General features: G+C 37.8%; 1 protein-coding gene across 2 annotated transcripts; it reads left to right on the forward strand.

The window, feature by feature from the left end:
- Positions 1-17,441: 17,441 nt before the first annotated feature.
- On the forward strand, positions 17,442-21,517 carry tmem229a (transmembrane protein 229A). Of its 2 annotated transcripts, XM_056747516.1 has the most exons (2): positions 17,442-18,527; positions 21,416-21,517. In XM_056747516.1, the coding sequence occupies exons 1-2, from the start codon at positions 17,671-17,673 to the stop codon at positions 21,510-21,512; spliced, it is 954 nt and encodes a 317-aa protein (XP_056603494.1). In that variant the 5' UTR covers positions 17,442-17,670; the 3' UTR covers positions 21,513-21,517. The 2 variants fall into 2 exon arrangements, with proteins under 2 accessions (XP_056603494.1, XP_056603492.1); XM_056747514.1 differs by having other exon boundaries at positions 17,442-21,500.
- The last annotated feature ends 523 nt before the right edge of the window (positions 21,518-22,040 follow it).

The following is a 22,040-nucleotide window of genomic DNA, read 5'->3' on the forward strand; positions in this document are numbered from 1 at the left end:
GAGCAGTTTATTCTTCTTTTTTTGTTTTAAAATAAAATATGTCCAGGGTATTTTCTGGACAGGTATGTCTTGAGATTTGCTTCGTCCCTTATCGACTCATTTTCTTTAGATGAATTGGTGGTTTATTGTCACGCCTCATCCGTGTTCGTGATGGATGTGCAGCATTTCAGTAGTAATTGTTCATGAACACTAGGTCATTTCAGAGACTCGCTCGGCCGTTAGCTATTGTACAAACCCATTAACTGTGAAACCTGGTCTCTCTTTTCAAATTCCTCCTGTAAAGCAGCAGTACAGTGTGTTATACAGTAAGAGAAAACTCCACAGCTGCTGTATTTATCCAGGGCTCCTCGTGGCTTTATTCCAACCCGATTCGAGCAGAAACAGGTGTGTTTTGTCTATTTTAACAAGGTTAGTTTTGAGAAACAGCCTGAAATGACTGACTTGCCCGCAGACCTTGTTAAGTTGGTGGGGAGGTGTGCTGGCGGAGAGGCGGTGAGTCCTCGCTGTAGCGTGCAGAGGTTTGACTGGGATGAGTGCACAGATAGTTATTCAGCCGTTAACAGCTATTCTCTTCCCATCACTGTCAAGACCGGACGTACGGTATCACACAAACTAGACCTCTCTGCAAGTACAGAAATAAAGCATTTTCGTTGGGGTAACCTTTGCGCACATTGCCGGTTTAAGTTCAAATAAAGCTGTTGTGTTAAAACTATTTCTATCACGGTTTTAAAAAGGCAAAGGAATCTGAGTGAGCCATTCGTTGGATAAAATGTCTGAACACTCTGTCATGATAAAGACCAGTCTTCTCAATTCCAGTCCTGGACAGCATCTCTCAGAGGATTATTTTATAGCTTTTCTTTTTTAGCTCGGATGATGTTCCGTTGTTTCATTTAAGTATTAACTTAGTCTCAGATATTTCTCCTTAAATGTTTGCGAGAAATAAAGACAGAAGTGAAGAAACACATGAAGAGTATGGAGGTATAACATGACTGTAGATCGTAGAGGTCAAATAATCTTGATTTGATTAAATGTGATGAGAACTGTTTGCGTTCATATTGAGATCATCAATAATATTGACTTTTGATTGCAGACTTGCAAATCTGAGCTCAGTTTGACACATTGTTGACATCTCTTCTCAAACTCCAATGACAGAGACGTTTGTGAGATTTCTGACTTATTTTCTAAGTAAGAAGAAATATCTAAGACTTGAGCAAAACGTTCCATGCGATCTCATTAATAGATATTGAAGTCATCTCTTCTGTGACCACAGTTCGTGAAGCTCATTCATAAACTTGCCATTTCATGCTCAAAGCACAATGAGAAGAACGCTAAACCACGAAAGCTGATTATTGTTGAAGGGAAAGAAGTTGCAGGAATGAATATATTTCTGGGATGTGTGGGTGCTGGCATGTGACGGAGTTCTGTGGAGGAGGGAGTCAGTTTTTCTATGTTTATTTATAAGGGCTCAAGCAGGATCTGATCCAATGAATCCAAACCCCCACAAAGTCTGTGAATGTGTCGATTTTTAAACTACTTCGCTACTAATTTAAAGAGACACGTACACATGTGAAGTCTTCTGAACACATTTCGTCTTTAATCAGCATTGAAAATGAAGGAGATTATCGTTTAGAGTTCTGAAAGGTTACTATTTTATTTTTCGAGGTAATATTTTTCTACATTATTACTCGGTTTGAGATGCAGTAGCTGTATGAAAGTCTTCCTCGGGGAATGAACAGATTTCTGGGTCATTGCTGGAATTGAATGCTTGAATGAGTGCAGCTGAGCAGTCAAAGTTTAAAAGCTTTAGCTTCTTTCCACCGCAGTATAAAACCTCCTCCACCAGCACTTCTTCTGCATCCAGGTTAATGAGCATCTCTGCTGCTGTCGGTCTTGTTTTTTTCCAATCTCTCCGTCGGCAGTTCAGGATATGAAACCCTTGGCGTTCTCCACACATCGGGTCCTGCTGATTCATGGATCTTAGGTCTTGTTAGCTTGGCTCATTGCCATCCGTCTCTCGCCGTGCCTTTTGGCACGAGTCGTAGTCATGGAGAGCAAACACCTTCTCTCATGGCTGGAGCTGTAGATTAAAGAGATGAAAGGGCACGCCGCCTAGTCCTCAGCTTCACATTCAATTAAACTAAAACCACTTGTCCTTTGTATGCTTTCTAAATCTTGAAAGGCGAAACCCATTTAAAAGGTAGATCCAAGAGATTTTTTCGAGAATAAAAGAGATGGGTTTAAGTATAAATGTTTTCCCATGAAAGACAAATTAATTTGAATGTCAAATGCAAAAAGGTATGTTTTGTCAATATAATGCAGGAAACTAAAGCCTATGGGGTAAGTCGTGACAAGAGAACCTGTAATTGAACAACCTATTTTACTGTAAGCTTTTCATCAAAAATTTTGAAAATAAAAAACTAATAATGAGCATTACACTTTAATGAACATCTGTTTTAATAAACACGCAATGTTGGGTAAGTTACTCTGAAAAAGTAATGAATCACTAGTTACTAATTACATATTTAATAATGTATATAGATTACTGTACAAATTCTCTCTCCTAAAAGTATTTAAATACTTATCACTAAGTACTTTCTATATAGACATGAAACGGCTTATTTAATTTATTAAAATAAATAATATCAAACTACATTAAGTACTCTTAATAGTGTTACAAATGTGAGAATTATACATACAAACACGGATTTTAAAGTCAGACATTGAATTTTGATGTCAATTACACTATTGCACGCACATATGTGACCTCAGGCCACAAAGCCGGTCTTAAGTAGCAAGGGAACATTTTTAGTTAAAAAGATAAAAAAACATTGTATGGGTCAAAATTATTAATTATTCTTTTATCCCAAAATCATTAGGATATTAAGTAATGATCATGTTCCATGAAGATATTTAGTACATTTTCTACCAAAAATATATAAAAACTTTATTTTTGGGAGTGGATGGCCTGCTACAGTGCCCCTGATTAACAACTTCAAAGGCAATTTTCTCAATATTTAGATATTTTGCACCCTCAGATTTGTGAGTTTTAAACGGTTGTATCTCAGCCAGATATTGTCCTATTCTAACAACTCATACATCAATAGAACGCTTTGTTCAGATTATGTAAAAATCTCAATTTTGAAAAATTTACCCATAAAACTGGTTTTGTTGTCCAGGGTCGCATATATTACACAAAGTATTTAGTTTAGTTACATCAAAAGTAACTGTTATTAAATTACTGAAAAAATAAGTGTAACCCCTTACTTTACTTTTTCAAGTGAAAAGTAATTAAATTACAGTAACTGATTACTAAGTAGCTAGTTACACCCAACACGTTACATTAATTTGTAAATAAAATAGACTTATATTAATATTTTTTAAATTGTTATTTCTGAACATATCTCTAACAATCTAAGAGTAGTGTGCCTTGGATAAAAGCGTCTGCCAAAATGCATAAATGTAATGTTTTGATAGCAACGTTTTTATGATGTTTTTAGAATGTTTACCCAGTGCGCTGATACAATGTTTTTTTAACGTTAATGCAAAAAAACGTTATTATAACTTTAAAAAACCTTTATAGAACATTAGCCGAAGATCTCTAAATGTTCCCTGTTAGCTAGAATAGAGAAATCTGTTGGCTTTTACTACACACTGCTGATATTTATCATGCAGTCCCAGTAACAAATAGCCCAGTCTCCACCATGTGAACGGTGCATAAAAATACTGCAGTAATGACCCCAAAACACTATTACTCACATGTTTAAACAACATTTTAAATAGACTGCTCATTTTTTGATTCTATCAGGAATCTGCTGAAGTCGTGAGACGTCTGAGGTTGTGATGCTGATTACACACTGATGTCTTATTTGAGTTTTGGCTGATAAGTGTTCTTCTGTTGTTTGTGGAGCAGGTGCTTCTGTGTCCTGTGGAGTGTGTGAGGATTGAGTCGTGTGTGATGTCGGATGGCTTTCTTCACCACATGCTCTCCGGTGGAGGTAATCAGACTTTCTGAAGAAGCACCTGCTGCTGTCTCTTTAATTGAGCGGTCCTAATGAGCAGAGGGAATCTCCATGGCGACCTCGGGAACCGGGGGGGCGGGGTCTGCCACGACGGACTGAGTCCTGGAGGTCATGTGTTTGTGTTGATCTGTGTTGCGTTCTGGTCGATAGAAGAGATTTTTTTTCACCAGGTCTAACAGATCATAAATCTGATCACTTGAAATTGTAGGTGGAGTTGCACAAAGATCAGGTTATGTTTTGTTGAAATCGACGAGAAGCACAAATAGGTTGTCGCGTTAAAACAGGAAAAATGTCTATACAGTCTGTTGTTTTTACATTGTGGCTCTAATTGCTCTAATCTAAAGCAATCCAAAGCAATCATTTACAGCAATTACTCACGGGTGAGTGATGGGGCCGGACCCTGTTGCCATGGCAACTCCAAACACTTAAGTGATGGCACACTATTATCATCAGGCCCACTTTACAGAACCACATAGCCGCCAATCCCAGAGAAAAATGTTATTTCTCAGATGATGCGCCATAGCTCAAGAGATTTGATGCGTTTTAATATCCTCTCTGTCTCAGGTGTTTGTTTCTCCGAACACGCATATATTAAAAGAGACCGTAAAACATATGGAGGTGTAGATTGTAGAGGTAAAATAATCTGGATTTGGGTAAATGTGATGAGAAATGTTTGAGTTCATATTTAGGTTTACAATAACATTGATTTGCAAATCTGAGCTCAGATTGAAACATGTCTTCTGAAACTCTGATGGGAGATTTCTGATTCATTTAAGAGAAATATCTGAGACGCAGATGAGACTCAAGCAACGTTTCCATTCGATCTCATTGATGTCCAGGAGAATAATTGAGATTTAACGGAGATCATGGTAAGAAAACATAATCAGGTCTTCAACGTATAGCGCTCACATCTCATTCTCCAATCCTTATATTTAATATATCAGAGAATCAATGACACCATCCTGCTATTTTTACCACTGAATGTGATTTAAATTTTTAGATTTTCAGTGAATCCATTACTCGGGGTGAACTGGCTCAAACTTCATACGAGACATTCAGAGATGTGTTATTCAACATCAGGCTCGCTTTACACATTAATCTCTCTAATACTGAGAAACTGATTGAGTTTATTGTGCAGGATTGATGGTTCTCTTCTGTTAGCTCAGGCTCATTGCTGGTTTTTGTGAGGAACGCAGGTAATGTGATCCTTCTCTTTAAAGGACATGGATGTTTGGTCATTTCTCAGCTCACTGCTGCAGAAAATACCTCCAGATGATGATAAACTATTTGCGGACGAAACTGACTCCCTCGTAACCATGAGCCAGGTGAAAAGTGTCCGGATCTCACTGTGGATGGATGTACAGTAGTGTGGTGGTAAGAAAGCTATGTATCGTGGTTAAAGGCATGCTTTTTTGATTCACATAATATTGTGCAGCTCACGACAGAGCAACCGGAGCCGATGTTCAAGCCGTCCGGTCATGATTTTAGAGAATCATTTTGTTCAAATCAGTCAGTTTGTGGCAAACGGCCTTCAATTAATTTAGGGATTCAATTAACAGGTTTCATTCTCTTACTCTGATATTTTACATTTTTGATAGGAATACACTACATTATGACTGAATTAGGATGTCAAAATGTGCGACCTTGTGGAGACATTTTTTAAAACATGAGAAAAACAGCTGAACTAAACGACAAACGTTTTCTGGTTTAAAGGTAGAAAAAAGTTTGTAAACTATAAAGGTCATTACGTTTAAAGTCCACATAAAACACCAAAACCTTATTTATTGATGATCGGTTTAGTAGTTTTGCTTATGAAGATTTTTATTACATGTTGGTAGCATATGTTTATATGTACACATGTTATTTGCCTCAGTTAGTGCTTATTTCATGTACATATATTTTATGGGTATTATTGTATATTATTACAATTGACATGTTTACGATGAATATATGTATTTGACAGAGATGTGTGGCGTGAATGCACATGCTTTAGAACGCAGAGTTGTTATTATTACGTCAGGTATGTTCACTTTTCTTTCATTTGTTTTTTTAAGATTATTGTTTTCTATTATGCTCTTTCGCAACTAATGTTAAAAGTTTTCAAGGCTTTTTTTAAACCTAGATTTGATTTTATTATGAAAAGTATCATTGAGTATATCACAGAGAAGTCTTAACACTCGCTTTATGGATGCTTTTAACAGATGCTTTATGGACTGTTTCTTCTTGTTTCTCTCAATCACATGATGCAGGTGACGACTTCCTTTGGATGTCATTTCACTGGAGGCTTAAAGTTATTTAGGTAAATGTTTGTAATCTTTTGGACACCTTAAAGATCATAACCTGAGTCTTTGTTTGGTCCCTAATCCAAAAATATTGCTTAAAAATTGTAGTTGCTTCACTTTATATACTTAGATTCTTCTATCTTCCCAGCGATTATTCAAATGATTTTTCTTGTTGTGATTCATTCTGAACATTCATATTTGACTGTTTCCAGAGCTGAATATTTCAGACACAGACTGATGTATCTACAGCATATCTCTGCTGAGGAATGTCACAGAACGATTACTGTAAAATGTCAGCGTATTGAATCGATGTGACCTAAAGGCTTGAAGAAATGCTGCTTCTAAAGCACTTAAAATTACAGCCAACTTTATTCCTGACAGAGAAGTTATCTTACCGCTGTTTCCAAGACAACCTTTTGAGAGCAGAGGACGATATGTAATACTGGTTTATCAAAGCTCTAAATTTAGTTTCCATTGTGTTTCACATGCTTTTTCGAATCGAGATGAAGATCATCTCTTAGTTTCACAGGCTTTCAGTGACTTTCTGTTGTCTGGTGAAATAATAAACCCTTTGGTCTTTGGAATAACTTTCACTTTCCTGTGTGTTTTTATCACATCTGGGGTCTTGTTTTCGGTTTTATTCATTTAGTATTGTTCTAATTTTGGCTGCTTGGTAATTTCACTCCAGGCATGATACCTAAGATTCAGATAAATTTGGCAACGTTTCACGTTTCTCCGTGCACAGGAATAGTGAACATGCGAAAATCCTGCTTATCCATTTTTAATGAGGATTATTCTCTGACCTAGTATCTGCTGTGAAGAGTAGAGGAGAATCTGTCTGTAGGCAAGCAGGTGTTAATGGAAACTGCATCTAAAGCCCCCTGTGATGAATTACCTCACACACAAACACACACACTTCCTCTAACGCCCTCCCATTGACTCAAGTCTCTTCCAAGAACCCCCTCCCCGGGGTCAGACTGACTTGATGCTGTAAACATATTTTGTATGTGTGTGTGTGTTTGATGATAACAGTTTGCCATTCCAGTCATTTCCTGTAGAACCTTCAGTAATGTGATAAAAATGTGTCGGTTCTCTCATAGGTTCTTTGAAAAGTTAAATATTGCATTTGGATTTACAAAAATGTACAGTCGGTTCATTGTTAAGATGAATACTATACAATAACAAAACAGATCTGTCCGTAAAATGTGATTAGATGAGTCCCGTCCAGCACTTGTATCAATCGATATACACACGAGAGACCGCACATCAATTTCATTCTGGGTTTATGCAGCATGTTGCCTGGCAACCTGCAATGAGGGTAATATATTACTCTTAAGAAGAGTACCATGATTGTTATTAATAGTAAGTTATTTATTGATCGGTGGTGTCTTGGACCATATTGGTGTCGTCAATAAAAGTAAAAGAATGCAGCAAAAATCCATGGAGGAAAAAATTCAAAATCTATTTTACTGTCAGAATGAAATTCAGACAAGATTCAACATTCAACAAGAAATTGCAGAGCAGGACCCGGTGGATATTTATTGGATTGTGATTGTCTCTGTAAATGTTAAATGAGTTTAACTAAAAAATGAAACTTCTCATGTGGTTGTAAATCTGTATGTGACTCTTTCTTCCGTGAAACACAAAAGAAGATATTTTGAGAGATGTCTCAGTGGTGTTGTGTTCGTGCAATGGAAGTCAATATTTAGTTGATAACATTCTTCAAACTATCTTCTTTTGTGTTCTGCGGAAGATGGAAAGTCATACAGGATTGTTTGTTTTTATTTTGGGGTAACTGTCTCTTTAATGGTGCTTGAAAGTCGAGGTTGAGCAGATTTGATGGCAGGTTACATAGACAGACATTTTTCCAGTATTGTGTTTATTGAAAAACGCATAAAAAAATCAAACCACAGACATTGCAAATATAAACACGTCCTTCTTTTTAAAAATGATCTGTGGTCTTTCAATATACATATTTGTTTATGTTTCAGTCACATGAATGTGTTTTTAACATTCTCAGCTTTGTGTAATAAGCTCATTTTGATAATTATTATTTTTGTCACACATGCGATTGAGCTTTCTGTGTGAAATGTAATTGTCTTCATACACAAAACAACTCGCATCAAGGTCAATGTTCATCAGCTCATCTCAGCATTACTTCCCACTTAAATATCTGTTCATGCTGAGCGTCAGCTGGCGACTCCAAACATCCCACTGGATCCCATCACATGTTTATCATCCTTCTGATCAGAGCTCTGAGAGCCGAAGCACCTCCTCCCAGAGGATGAGAAAGTGAGGTCCGCTGACACAAGAGAAACGCACGGAACAAGTGAAAATGAGAGATAAAGCACAATGGGCAGACCGAAGCCATCCATAGAGCGCTCATTGTCTCCAGACTGTGTAAGCATTTGTGCGACGCCAACCCTTCTGCAGCTCCGGTCGTGACACGCCACTCGCCACTCAGGGAAATGTTTTCGTATCTCCCTCAGATATTTGGACTTCAGATCTTCCATGCTACTTATTATCATTCCAAGCATCTCGTACTCAAAAAATACGTGCTACCACCATTTTCAGAAGCAATCTGCTGAAACATATGAAGGTGGCAAACGTGCGTCACTAGTCACATGCCAGGCTTGAAACAATGACCACTTTGTGGATCCCCAAGGGTGGGATGTGTTAGGCCACATCACCTCTGTTTCAGCGATCACAAAGACAAACAGCAGTGTTGTGCAAACAGATGCTTGCACGGAGGTCAGATACGGAGGAAATGACGGCTTTTGTTTGACCGCTGTATGAGAAGAGACACAACAGGGTCAGAAATCTCACAAATGTCTGAGAGTTTCAGAAGAGATGTCAACAATGTGTCAAACTCAGCTCAGGTTTGTCAAGTCTGAAATCAAAACTCGATATTGTTGAAGATCTCAAAATGAACTCAAACATTTCTTATCAAATTTTCCCAAAGTCATGTTATTGGGACCTGCGCATAAAAGAAAAGACACTTGTTGAGGGTATTCAAGCATTTTTTGTGGTTATTTTCTGCTCGATTTGAAATGAGAACAGGAGGCTCTCCGTTTATGAAAAAGTGTTAAAGTGCTCTCTCTCTCTCTCTAGGTGGAGAGGTTTCACGGCCTCCCGGGTGTGTTCCCCAGCCATCTCCGTAATTGCTCGCCGATGGAAATTTTCTCCGTTCTTCAAAAGGACATGATCCATTCATTTCTCGTCATTGCCATAGTAACCAAAGCATCTCCGCTTGACTTTGCCGTCTAGGATATCTTTTCACATTGAAATGTGAGCGCTATGTGCCATCATCACATCTCCATCTCATATAAGCTGGCTGATGTGAACATGAAGTGTGAGCTGGACTCTGTGTACCTGGAGAGAGAGAGAGACAGAGATGCTTGTTGCCGGGTGATCGAGGGAGACTTTGCTGTTGTCGTTGTGACATAACAATATAAACAGTTGAGGTAAAATACAATAAGGAAAAAGGGTAAAATAACAAATAGAAAAAGGAAGTGTGGTCATAAAAATGCAGAAAGAAAGGTTTGGGTTTGGAGGAGGACAGAGCCTTTACTCGCCCACTGAAATGATTCATCACGCCTCACAGAATCTTGCTACAAGAAACACTGTGTGTGCACGTTTGTGTGTGTGTGTTTTTTTGTGTGGGTGTGGGTGTGGGTGTGTGTGTGTGTAGCAGAATCTCACGAAACCTTTCCAGAGCATGTCTGGGTCATATTTAATGCACAAAACCAAAAACATTATTTGAAAGATAATTAGTCTGTTTTTGTACTAGAAAGAACAGCATCTCTCTGCAATAATAATAACAAAATTGAAATTTATACTACTGTAAACCGAAATATAAATATTGTACTAAACATTGCAAAGTATTTGAATATTATGGTTGTTGAAGTAAAATCATTGATTGTTGTGACGCATTACAGAAATGCTACAGTGTCAAAGATAGGTTTTTTAGCATTTCTGTGTGAAATTGACATTTGAAATGTGACGTGCACATGTTTTTCAATTCATCCAAAAGAGATATTTTGAATCTCTTATGAACCTGTGAAGAATATACTTCTCGATCTCTTTCCCTTTTCTATTTCTGCGGTTGTGAAGAAGGATGAGAAAGAAAGTCAGATTATGAGATCAGGGAGTGTCTGCGTGTATATAAATCTCCATACATCATGCCAACACAAACTGTGTTTCTGTGATTGATCTGATCTGATAGCATCATTTACACCTCCTGCTCACAAACCCACCAACAATCATATTACGGTCAGAGCTGGAGCTTTATTCAGCTCCTGCAGATGTAATATTGTGATGATGTGATTGTGTTTATGTGATAGAGTCAGTCTGGGAGAACTGGGTCAGTGAATGATCGTGATTTGGCAGTTGGTCTCACATCCGGTCCGGACCACGTTCGTGAGATAACAATGACGGACAGCACATTATCTCAGATCAGTGCCGCTCATTAATCTATTAGTTCCAATCAATTCTCTCTATAGCAGCTTTTTTACATAATGTCTGCGCTGGCTGTTTATTCACAGTCTATGATCATCTACAGTAAGATAATGAGTTCAAACCTGGTTGATAATTACTTTGAATATTTTAGCAGTGATTTAACTGCAGGTCAAAATGTCAAAGTAAAAACCTGAATGAGAATTTGTCTCCCTCGCTGTGAAGACAGAGAGGAAAACTGAGACACTGAGGAGAAATCGATCCATGTGCGTGAGGTATCAGGCTTACAGTTAGAGATCTGTATCTTTACATAACTCAATACTTCACAATACTAGCAGCTTCACACCACAAGCTTCTAACAAACTAAACTTTGGTTAAATATAATATGATATAATATAATATAATATAATATAATATAATATAATATAATATAATATAATATAATATAATATAATATAATATAATATAATATAATATAATATAATATAATATAATATAATATAGTATAGTAAAGTATAGTATAGTATAGTATATAGTACAGTATAGTATAGTTTAGTATAGTATAGTATAGTATAGTGTAGTTTAGTGTAGTTTAGTATAGTTTAGTATAGTATAGTATAGTATAGTATAGTATAGTATAGTATAGTATAGTAGAGTGTAGTGTAGTGTAGTGTAGTGTAGTGTAGTGTAGTGTAGTGTAGTGTAGTGTAGTGTAGTGTAGTGTAGTGTAGTGTAGTGTAGTGTAGTGTAGTAGAGTAGAGTAGAGTAGAGTAGAGTTAGTTTAGTAGTATAGTATAGTATAGTATAGTATCGTATCGTATCGTATCGTATCGTATCGTATCGTAGAGTAGAGTAGAGTAGAGTAGAGTAGAGTAGCTCAACTTTAACTCTTGGGGTATTTAGAACTGTATGACCCATTTTCAATGATAACAAAGAAATCTAAATTTACATATTTTTAAATATGTTTATTTATATTTATTTCTTCACCTATATCATATTTAGAATACACCATTTAAAAAAAATAATGGGTTTAATGACACAATGACACAATAATAATGACACAATGGGTTTAGGGGTAAGGTTAGGTGTAGGGAAAATTAAATAAGGTTTGTACAGTATAAAAACCATTGCGACTGTGGCATGCCCCCATAAAACCCAACATGTGTGTGTGTGCGTGCGTGCGTACGTGCGTGTGTGTGAATCATTTATACTCACTGGCTGTGAGAGAGAGTGTAAATATTAAGCTAGTTGAAGGATGCATCCTCACGCATACACAGACGCTCAGACGCTCCCTCCTGTGATTTAGGGGCGTTGGCGCTGTGTCATTACGGTCTCTCTGGAGTCTCTGGAGCAGATGGATGTTTGGGGTATAAGATGTATGTCAGTGGGTCAGAGAGTTTACCCAGCATGCTTTGGGTCATCAGTGATGGAAATGCTGTACTGTTTGTCTTTTGTTTTTCGAGGAATGTTGGATTAGGGAACAACTGAAAGGTCACACAGTACATTCCTCCAAAAGAATGGTTTAGGTCACCTTATTGAAGGGAATCTCACAGAAACACATCAAGGTAACATTTTACTCCAAACTCGAAATAAAACAATGGTTAATATTTATTTTGCATATTTTACTTTCATGGTATAAATGATATTTTGCATGAAGAAAGTAAAGCATATTGTGTTTTGTTTTTTATCTAAATAATATAAAACAACATATAACAGTCTTTATTATTATCTATTTATTGTTGATAAATTATTCATATTTTTAATATCATTATTAATAACATTAATAACATTATTAATGTTATTAATAATGTTTAATAACATTATTAATAACATTATTAAATATTCAATATTTACTTTTAATATTTAAGTAAAATAATAGAATTTTTGCATTGTTGATGATAATTAGTGAAGAAACTTATCATGAAAACATCCCAGAGATCCTAAAATTCACTATAATGTTCTTGACGTTTTTTTTAGATCAAGCGCATCAGTTCCCATCAGTCAACACTTGAAGCTTATGTATTAACCCGATAAAGCAGATGAACATGTGTCTCAGTACATAAGCAGATTTTCTCTCATGTGTTTGTTCTGCAGGCTGCTGGCACGTTACAGGCTGTAACCCATAGAGACCCGCTTCTGTTTGTGGGTGTTCATCTTTATTTATGCAAATCCTAATTGGACTGTTCAGATTCACCTCGGCCCAGTGACCCCGGCACAGGAGAGCGTTCCCAAAGCGGTGACATTACCCAGCATCCCATGCTCGCCAATGCACGCGCAGCGGGCGATACGAGCGCTCTGAACGTCTCTCTGTGAGCAGAATGGTAATGTAGTTGTTAGAGCAGAACTTTTCAATGGACACGCATCTGATATCAAGCCATGACAGATATTGTTGAATACATTTTCAGACCCACGGTCACAGTATTGGAAGAGTGCCTTGTTGAATGTTTAGCACGTGCCTTTAATAATTTAGTTCTGGCGGCTTTTGAGAGAATGATTCTGGCACTTTAATGGATGAACATGAAGCCGGGTGGGTGATGAGTGATGTCGGCCTCTCAGCTGTCAATCATTCAGGATGGGGCATTTGGGATTTGGGGATGGAAGAGCACGCCTCACGCTTGAGTCAACACATCAATCTCAATTCTCAGATGATAAGAAATGGAAATGTTTCACAAACATGCAGTGCATTAAAGCTCACCGCACCATTGTGTTGTATTCTTTGGACAATTTTAAAATCATGTTATTATTGTGTGTGTTTTGTGATTAAGGAGAATGAAGGAAGTCCGTGTCAGATCTAGGAATTGATTTGATCTGTATTGGCCTGCCTGTGTCTCTGGCAAAACAGATATCTGTAATTGGATTTAAAATTTACGAGTGCTAATTCTCTCTCTCATCACTTCCTTATCATGAATTCTTGGTAAAACAATTAATAATCATTCAAAAAAAAAGTAAAAGAAGAGAGAAAACAAATGCTCTGCCCTTACCGTATCTATGAGCTTATGCCGTCTACTGTTTAAATGTGTGTTTTTTTCTCACATGATGGATGCTGCGGATAAATGCGTTTGATGCAGATTGTGAATCAGGTCTAATTGCTGACATTACTGTGACATTCTGCTGGCATTTCAAGCGAATGTTTCTGAGAGAAACCAGCCCGTCAGATTTCTGCATTTATCGTGAATGATGTTCTGAATAATAATTGCGTTCTGCAGGGCAGGGTGAACAAACTCACTGTCAACCCGGCAACAATCCCTGACCTTTATTTAGTCAGACCTCTGTTTATATGACCAATCCCTTCACATGTGAATATTCATAATTCTCATTATTCCATGATTGTGTGTTTACTCAAATGTCAGCAGTTTAATGTGATGACCATCTCAGGTGGAGCAGATTCTTGTGCTACTTAGCATTTTAATAAACAGGGTCTCTGCAATGTTTTTCATCATATTGGCATAAATGCATACATTAATATTTCTCAAATGTTTAGACAAGACAGATTTTCAGACAGTCGACCTGAGGCCAGAAATAAACCTTTGTCCAAAAGTGATGTTTATATTTGATGGCATCAGTCACCAGGAGAATGACTGCTAGTCCAAAACGACAGTCAACAAATATTACACAATGAACTATTATAAAACTATTATCAATTGTGTATCGTACACCACATTTTTTGATTGTTTATTCCAACCTCAGTGGGCACTGAAAACAAATATTGTACAAAGAAAGAATTGAACAATGCTTTTGGCCACTAGTGCATAAATGTTGCGTTAAATGCATGTTGAATGCGGTTCTCAAGACAAATAAAACATTTTTTAAACAGCCCTGACTTTCACATATGCACACTTTAAGAACGTAATCTATCCAAGCAAGACCCCTGGTGACCACCTGATTATTTACCTTCTTCACGAGGTTCAAGAGACGTAACTGGATTTACTGGAGAATATCCAGGGTCCTCTCAGCTATCACTAAGTGGCCATATCCTGTACATCATTCAATTGCTGATGACATCACATCCTGACCCCGTGACCTCTCGCTGTAAACCAACACTAACCATTGATAATGATGTCCATCGTCTGCTAGTTAAAGTGTCCTTACTGTATTACATCTTTCCTTGAGTTACCGTCTCGGCACACCTGAGAGAAAAAAAACATGTTGAGATTCAGATGGTGCCCAAAGTCGGCTCACTTTTCATTTAATGTAAACCAGTATGTAAAACCCAGAAAAGTAGTTTTAACATTTAACTTGAAGATTTAACTTGCAGATACCGTAGTGACCAAAAGTGACGTCAAACATTAGTACAATATTTGCTTTTATGTATAACCTCTTTCTATTTTTTCCAACATTATGGTCTCAGACAGATTTTCCTGCTTTTATAACAATGTCTAGCTGTATCTATATCCTTCATCTTTGCACGGCTTGTTCTGAATGTTTTCTTGCTTGACACACTTTTTTGTTTACTCAGCAATCAGCTGAGAAAAATTGTTACGTTCCCTTCAAAAGCAGGAACATTCAATCTAGTTTCCTAATACTCATGTTACCATGGTTGCTTATTAATAAAACTATTGCTGTTTCCTTCTTTATCATGCAGGTGTATTTCTGTATCCCTGCAAACCCGGCTGTAAACCTGGAGAGTGTTTTGCTGGATCTCTACAGTGGTTGCTGATGCATTCGTGTGTCTTCGGTCGGGCAGCTTCCATGGCGAGATGCAAGGACATGCTGAGGACGCGTGGACCGTCGGCATCTGGCCGTCCTTCTATAAAAAACAGATCCAATAACACAGGTTCTGTCTTTCACCTCCTTTAGCAGATTACCCTGTCCCTGATGTAAAGACGCGAAATGACCACATGTGACAAATGTGCAGGGAAAAGATGCTTGTCTCCATGGCGATGACCTTGCCTTGCTTTAATGGCCTCCGATTGTAACCTCAGAGATATGAATTACAGATGAGAGGAAAAGATATTGGGGAGCGATTGCTCACATGTATGTGACTGTGGTGTGTTAGTAGGATATATTGGCTGTTATGTGGGCAGTTTGTCAAACCGTTTACTCGCGGCTCTGATGGAGCTGTCTAGACCAGCACAGAAATCTTGATAAAGAGACCTTATTAAAAATGTAGGATGAAGAGGGTGTGGGTATAAGGACCAGGAAGTGGAGGGAATACCTAATAAAGTGAAGAAACAGTAAACAAGAGTGAATCCTCTCATGGGACTTGAGGGTTTTCACTACAGTACGGCCCCTCGTGACCTGACCCCGCCCATCAGAACAGATGAGACCAAACCAGACGTGCAGATCCGCACAAAGCAATAAGTACAGCAAATTGGAGGAAATGAGATCTAAAATTACATTTTTAGAAATCCATGTGCGTCACAAAAACAATATAGTGGGTTCATCTTTTCAAGGAGCCCCACAACAGATTGACAGTATTAGTCGAGTAAAGCAATATCATCCAACAACCTATAAGTATGGACTTACATTTTCTGTAAATGCCACCGTTTCATTAATATGTGTTTAAGTTGTAAAAATATAATTAACATTTAGTATGTTTTTTTCAAATTCGTTTTGCAGTATAATAATAAAATACTGTGATTCTAGGAATGTTTGACAGTAAACTAAAACGAAACTTTTTACTGATTTACTGTAATAAATACAGTATTTAGTGTCATTGTTTTACAAGAAACACACACAAAAAAGAATAAACAATTTATATAAACATAAAGGATATCATTAAATAATAAATTAACAACTAACGAGTATTTTTAAGTTACCAGCATGATTTTAATTTTTCATTCACATGCAATTATTACTTTTTGCCTGAGGGTTTGTGAGAATAACACTGATGGCTTTAGAATGAGAAATGTCAATTCACATTTTTGGCTTTGGCGCTCTCTAGTGGCCACTTTGGTTAACTGCAATACTGCTGCTGCTGGTAAAATTTGAGAAATACAAATATATGGCCTTCACAACAGCAATGCTTACCAATTTTGTTTTGATTGTGTTACAATTTGTTACAGTAAAACAGCAGTTATAAATAATGAGTGATTTTGTTTTTGAGTCTTTTCACAAATTGACATCTTTCTATAGTTTGTTTGTTGACCGCGCTGGTGTAACACTGTGTGACACTGTTATATCTCATTGGCCCGCTGAGAAGGCCCTGGGCACTTTCAGTTCTCTCTTTCCGTTGTTGCTCTCGTAGATAAGTGTTTGTGTAGATGCTTGGAGTTCATCTGACACCTCCACTAACAGCTGAAGAACTGTGTCACTGAGATAACACACGTGATATTTTAGTCCTATAGGGAGAGCTTTTGAGTCTTTGAGCTAAACCTCTCTGTGACTTTACCCACATGTCATTTTTCCTGTATATGCTCATGCAAATCATTATAAAAACCATAGTGCTTATGTAGTTTAAAACACATATGGATGAAATGAATACCCTTAAAACCTTCAGTTGTGCCTTCAGTTTCATTTGGCAAATTAGATTTACATCTGTCCTTAAGTACAGAATGTATTTGACCAAGGAGGGCTTATTAATGTTATTAATATATATTAGACACTTTTAACCCAGAGGAACACGTGTCTTATGACATGCCTAGAGATTTAAGCTTTAGGTTGTCTAATGACCAGCTCTAAAGAGATAAATTTCTCTACTCAGAGTGCCGTTTCCATAGTAACAGACAGATATGGAGATGTTGCACCCACACATGGTTGCAAAAGTGGCGCAGCGCCCTCTGCTGATGTGTTCTATTACCTTTCTTGTTTCTTCCCTGTTCATGTCTCTCTTTTGAATAACAGAGCATGTAGAAAATGCACTTGGTGATATTTGCGGCTTCGTGAGGTATCGGGTTGTCACCGGCGAGGCGCTGCGTAAAATGCCCATCAGACAAAGACGCGTCGCTATCTAGATCTATTTCAGCAGAGCTACCATGACGATCCGACGGGCAGACGTCCACAGAGATGGCCCGAGGACGCAGAATAAAAGCCGGCAGGACTCCGCGCGCGCTCTGCCGCAGTGGATGCGCATGTATTTCTATGGCATGCACGGGATCACCTTGGACATCATACTGTCGTCCGTACTCAGGTTTCTGGATGAGAATGACTTGAAACTGTTGGGATTCTCCTCGCCGTATCTGTGCGTCGTCCACTCCATCACGCATCTGCTTTTGGAGAAGATCTACCTCCAGAAGAGATCCTTCCGCGGGAGACCCTTCGTTTTCCATCTCGTCTTCTATCCGTCGCTGTACATCTGCTTGCAGATTTTAATCGGGAACTTGGTGACCAGGACGGACAATTTGCGGGTGGTGTCAGTCACCCAGCTCGTTGTGCATTACATCTTTGCTTTGTATTTTACGAATATCTTTCATAAAGGATTCATGCGCCTGAAGTATGATAACAACCGGGTGCTAGTGCGCCGGTGCCCGAACGGGTTACCGGGCGTCCTGCGCTTTGCGTTTTTCGGCATGCACGGATTTCTGGACGAGGTGCTCTTCACGTCTGTGTTTAACTTGTTCGAGAAACCAGAGCGGAGCCTGAGGGGACACACATCCTTGTGGTCCTTCCTCATGTATGGAAGCTGCAGCTTCGTGGTGGAGAAGCTCTACCTCCATTTGCACTTCGTACGCGGCTGGGGGACCTGGCGGAGGCTGCCCATCTACATCAGCTTCATTTACGCGTGGGAGTTCAGCTGGGGCTTTGCGCTCCGACAGTACGATGCATGCTCGTGGGACTACTCACATTATCCTCTCAACTTCATGGGCCTGGTGACATTGCTCTATCTGCCTGGGTGGGTTTGTTTGAGTTTGTATCAGGACATCTTGTCAAACATTCTGTTGAGGGTTGTGTGCAATGATAAAGATGAGGAAGATATGACAGGCAGTGGTGCCAATGGACAGCTGGTGTCAAAAGACAAGCTTGAGTCAGACAGAATGTGCCTGTCATAACAGACTCAGCAAACAGACCGTTTTAATTCAGTTAGGGCATTAGAAAGAATTTCAGAGACATGGCGGATCAGGCCTTTCATATTCAAGTCACTGTGAATGTAACTATTGCGACCAAAAGCTCCCCAAAAATGCTTCCTGCGGATATAAATCTTTATTCGGCCAAATCATATGACTTTAGTTCTAAACATTTAAATGTTGTTTTGGCCAAACCACCAAACATTTTGTGAGCGGAACGGCCAGGGATGTCTTTTTTAAGGATTTTAGAGTTTTAAAGATGTTTAAATAACCATGGCTTGTTGACACATGAATGACTTTTATCTTGAATCACAAAATCATTCTTCAAAAAATCATTCATTTTAAACACAACCTTATACGGTAGTTTATGAAATGTAGCAGTTGTGTCAACTTTCCCCGTGTCCAAAGCCCCGGTCTCCCGAGCTTTTGTGAAATCTCAAATAATATTGTGAGGCCAAATGATACCATTTTTAAATCACACCACATGGAAAATACAGAAGTATACCGTAGTATTTACTATAGTAAACTGTAGTATGTTAGTACACTTTGTTAATGTATACTATAGTGTATTACCTATTGATTAACTGCAGTAAATCCTGTAGTATTTTATCTTTTTACTATGTTAAGCACTATAGTAAGTAGGGGATACTGTAGAAAAATACTACATTATATTACAGTGTTTTGTCACGTGGGGTATTCGAAATGTAGTCATACTGGCCAAACCATCAAACATTTGATATGACAGTCAAGTCCAGGGATGTGCGTTTTAAGATCCAAACACTGCCATGTTTGTTCTCAGAGAGATTAACATTTAAAAAATGAAACGGCTGGTTCTCAGGAGAATATCAGTACCAGCATCAAACCCCTCAGAGAAACAACCTTACCTGTGTCAGCAGTTTTACCATCTGCTTTTAAATCTAATGATGTGCAGTTTGGAGAACTATCATGATAACCGCAGACAGACTGAAGTGTTGTGTCACACAGACAAAAACCTGCGCTATATCACTGCTGGGCATCAGGCGTCTGGATTGTGGTTGTATTGCATGTGTTGTAACTGCATGCATCAGGATTTTGCATGATGAGACAGTGATCTGTATCCACTGAGAGAGATGTGATTCCAAGCATTCATGAGAGCTTTCATACGAAGGAACCAACCGAGTGCCTTTATTTACCCTTTAAAGCAGCTGGACTTCTGTAATCTAAAACTGAAGTTTCGCACCTGTATGAAAACAAGTTCAGACATAACTCTCTTGATCCAAACAAGCCTCAGTATATAGCCTTTAATTCATATTTACAAAGAAGTCAAGTTTGATATTTACTATTTAGCAGCTAAAGTTTATTGGAGATCAACAATAGATTTTGTCTTGCTTAACATGTTGAGACTTTTAAATAAGGTCTGTGTTTATCAAACGTATGAGCACCGCATACTGTGAACAATAACTGTGAATTTTGACTAAATGAAAATACAGTACTGTAAGTCTTCTGTTTCTCATACTCTGTGTTTGGCTCTTGTAGAGGATTATTCACTTTCCAAAGATTTCCAAGTTCTTTTTTTAAAAGAGAAACTGCCAAAGCTTCCTCTAGTGTAGTAAAGAGCTTTCCTGTAGCTCAGTGGTAAGAGCATTGTGTTAACAACTCAAGGTCGTGGGTTCGGTCCAAGGGGATTTCACATACTTAGAAACAAGTGTATAGGACAATGCAATGTAAGTCGCTTTGGATAGAAGCGTCTGTCAAATGCGTAAATGTAAATCTTAAGCCTCAAAACCGAGAATTTATACTTTTGGCATGTAAACAGTTTTTTTTGAATATTTCTTGCATGTCACTGGTTGATGTTAAGACACTCGTCAGCTATAGATGTGTCTGCGCTAATCCACTTTTTCTCACCCTCCTATTTTAAGAGAAAAAACGTTTGATGTATAGGAATGGGTTGATCCTCTTAAAACCATTTCTTGTCAAGTGATTAGTGCTACAAATAGATTTCATGTTTGCTGATTTTTTTAACAATATATATTTCATTTGTGCTCCTTTAATTTAGACACATTTCAAACTTCTATCACAATGACTTGTGCATCACGATGATTTTGTTTGTCTCATTCATTTTTAAAGATTAAAAAACACGACTGTTCACCTCGTCTGAATTTCTTCGATGTTATTTTTACAGTATTTATATTAGGCCTGAAACTGTCTTCACATGTACACACATGCAAACTCATTGCTCTTGCTATTTAATACATATTCTTGTGTGTTACTGTGATAAACCTCTGTTATGGATTGAAATATATTTAGATAGTTAGCCATACATTTTTATTAGTTTCTAGATGTTTCAGGATTTAAAGGGACAGTTACTAAAATTAGTTACAAAAATAATTTGTCATCATTCATTCCCCCTCACGTGGTTGTGAACTTGTATGTGACTCTTTCTTTAGAAGAAGATATTTTGAGAAATGTCCCTGTGGTTGTGTGTTCATACAATGGGAGTCCATGGTGTTCAGTGTTGTTTGATTATCAAAATTCCCTTTAAATATCAAACATGAGGACTGAACTCTGATATCTAAAGTAACACGTTCGGAGTTCTGCTAACATTGTTGTGTGGACTATTATATATTTTAGGTGTTTTTTAGGGATGGAATGTTGTCATGGCGACAGCGTACTCCATTCTTAGGTCATGACAAAAGAGATTTGGTTGTTACTGAAGGGACTGTGATTTCCATTTCAGATGTTACGAAACAAAACATCCAACATCTCTTTGCACAGACGTCCCGTGTGATTTCTTTCCTCCCTTCAGACTGTGTAGACGTCACAGTGTACTGTAAGAAACAGATCGGATTGTGTCTATACTCTTGACATTAATAAAGATGCTTACAACATTGTTTATCATTTTCAAACCTCTGTTTAAGGTTTCATCACAGTTTACATACATGATTAGTTTGTCTTAAGATCTAAAAAGAATGGCAACTGTTCAAGGGTTGTCTAACGGCATTATCTTGCCACAAATGAGGATAACGCAACTTTAATCTGCTTAAGTATCTAACAGCGCTTAATTCTCCTTTAGTACTTAGTATGAAACATCTGTTGCTGGTTAAAGAATGAGCAGTATTTATGTTGCATTGTCTTCACTAATATGTAGTCATTTGAACTTTGAATCTGCTGCATTGAGACAAAGGAGTTTTTTCTTGTTGAAGTGAAATGCAGCAGATTCAACCCCCAAACACAATATTTACATAAAGAGTCAAATGATATTCAAAGCGTCACACATGCAAAGGGGAAATTCACCACATTGATCTTTCACAAAATGATGTTCACCACATCACCACATTAGTCTAAAAATGAATGATACACTT

The sequence above is a fragment of the Triplophysa dalaica genome, chromosome 5 (genome assembly GCF_015846415.1).
Source record: "Triplophysa dalaica isolate WHDGS20190420 chromosome 5, ASM1584641v1, whole genome shotgun sequence".
NCBI lineage: Eukaryota > Metazoa > Chordata > Actinopteri > Cypriniformes > Nemacheilidae > Triplophysa > Triplophysa dalaica.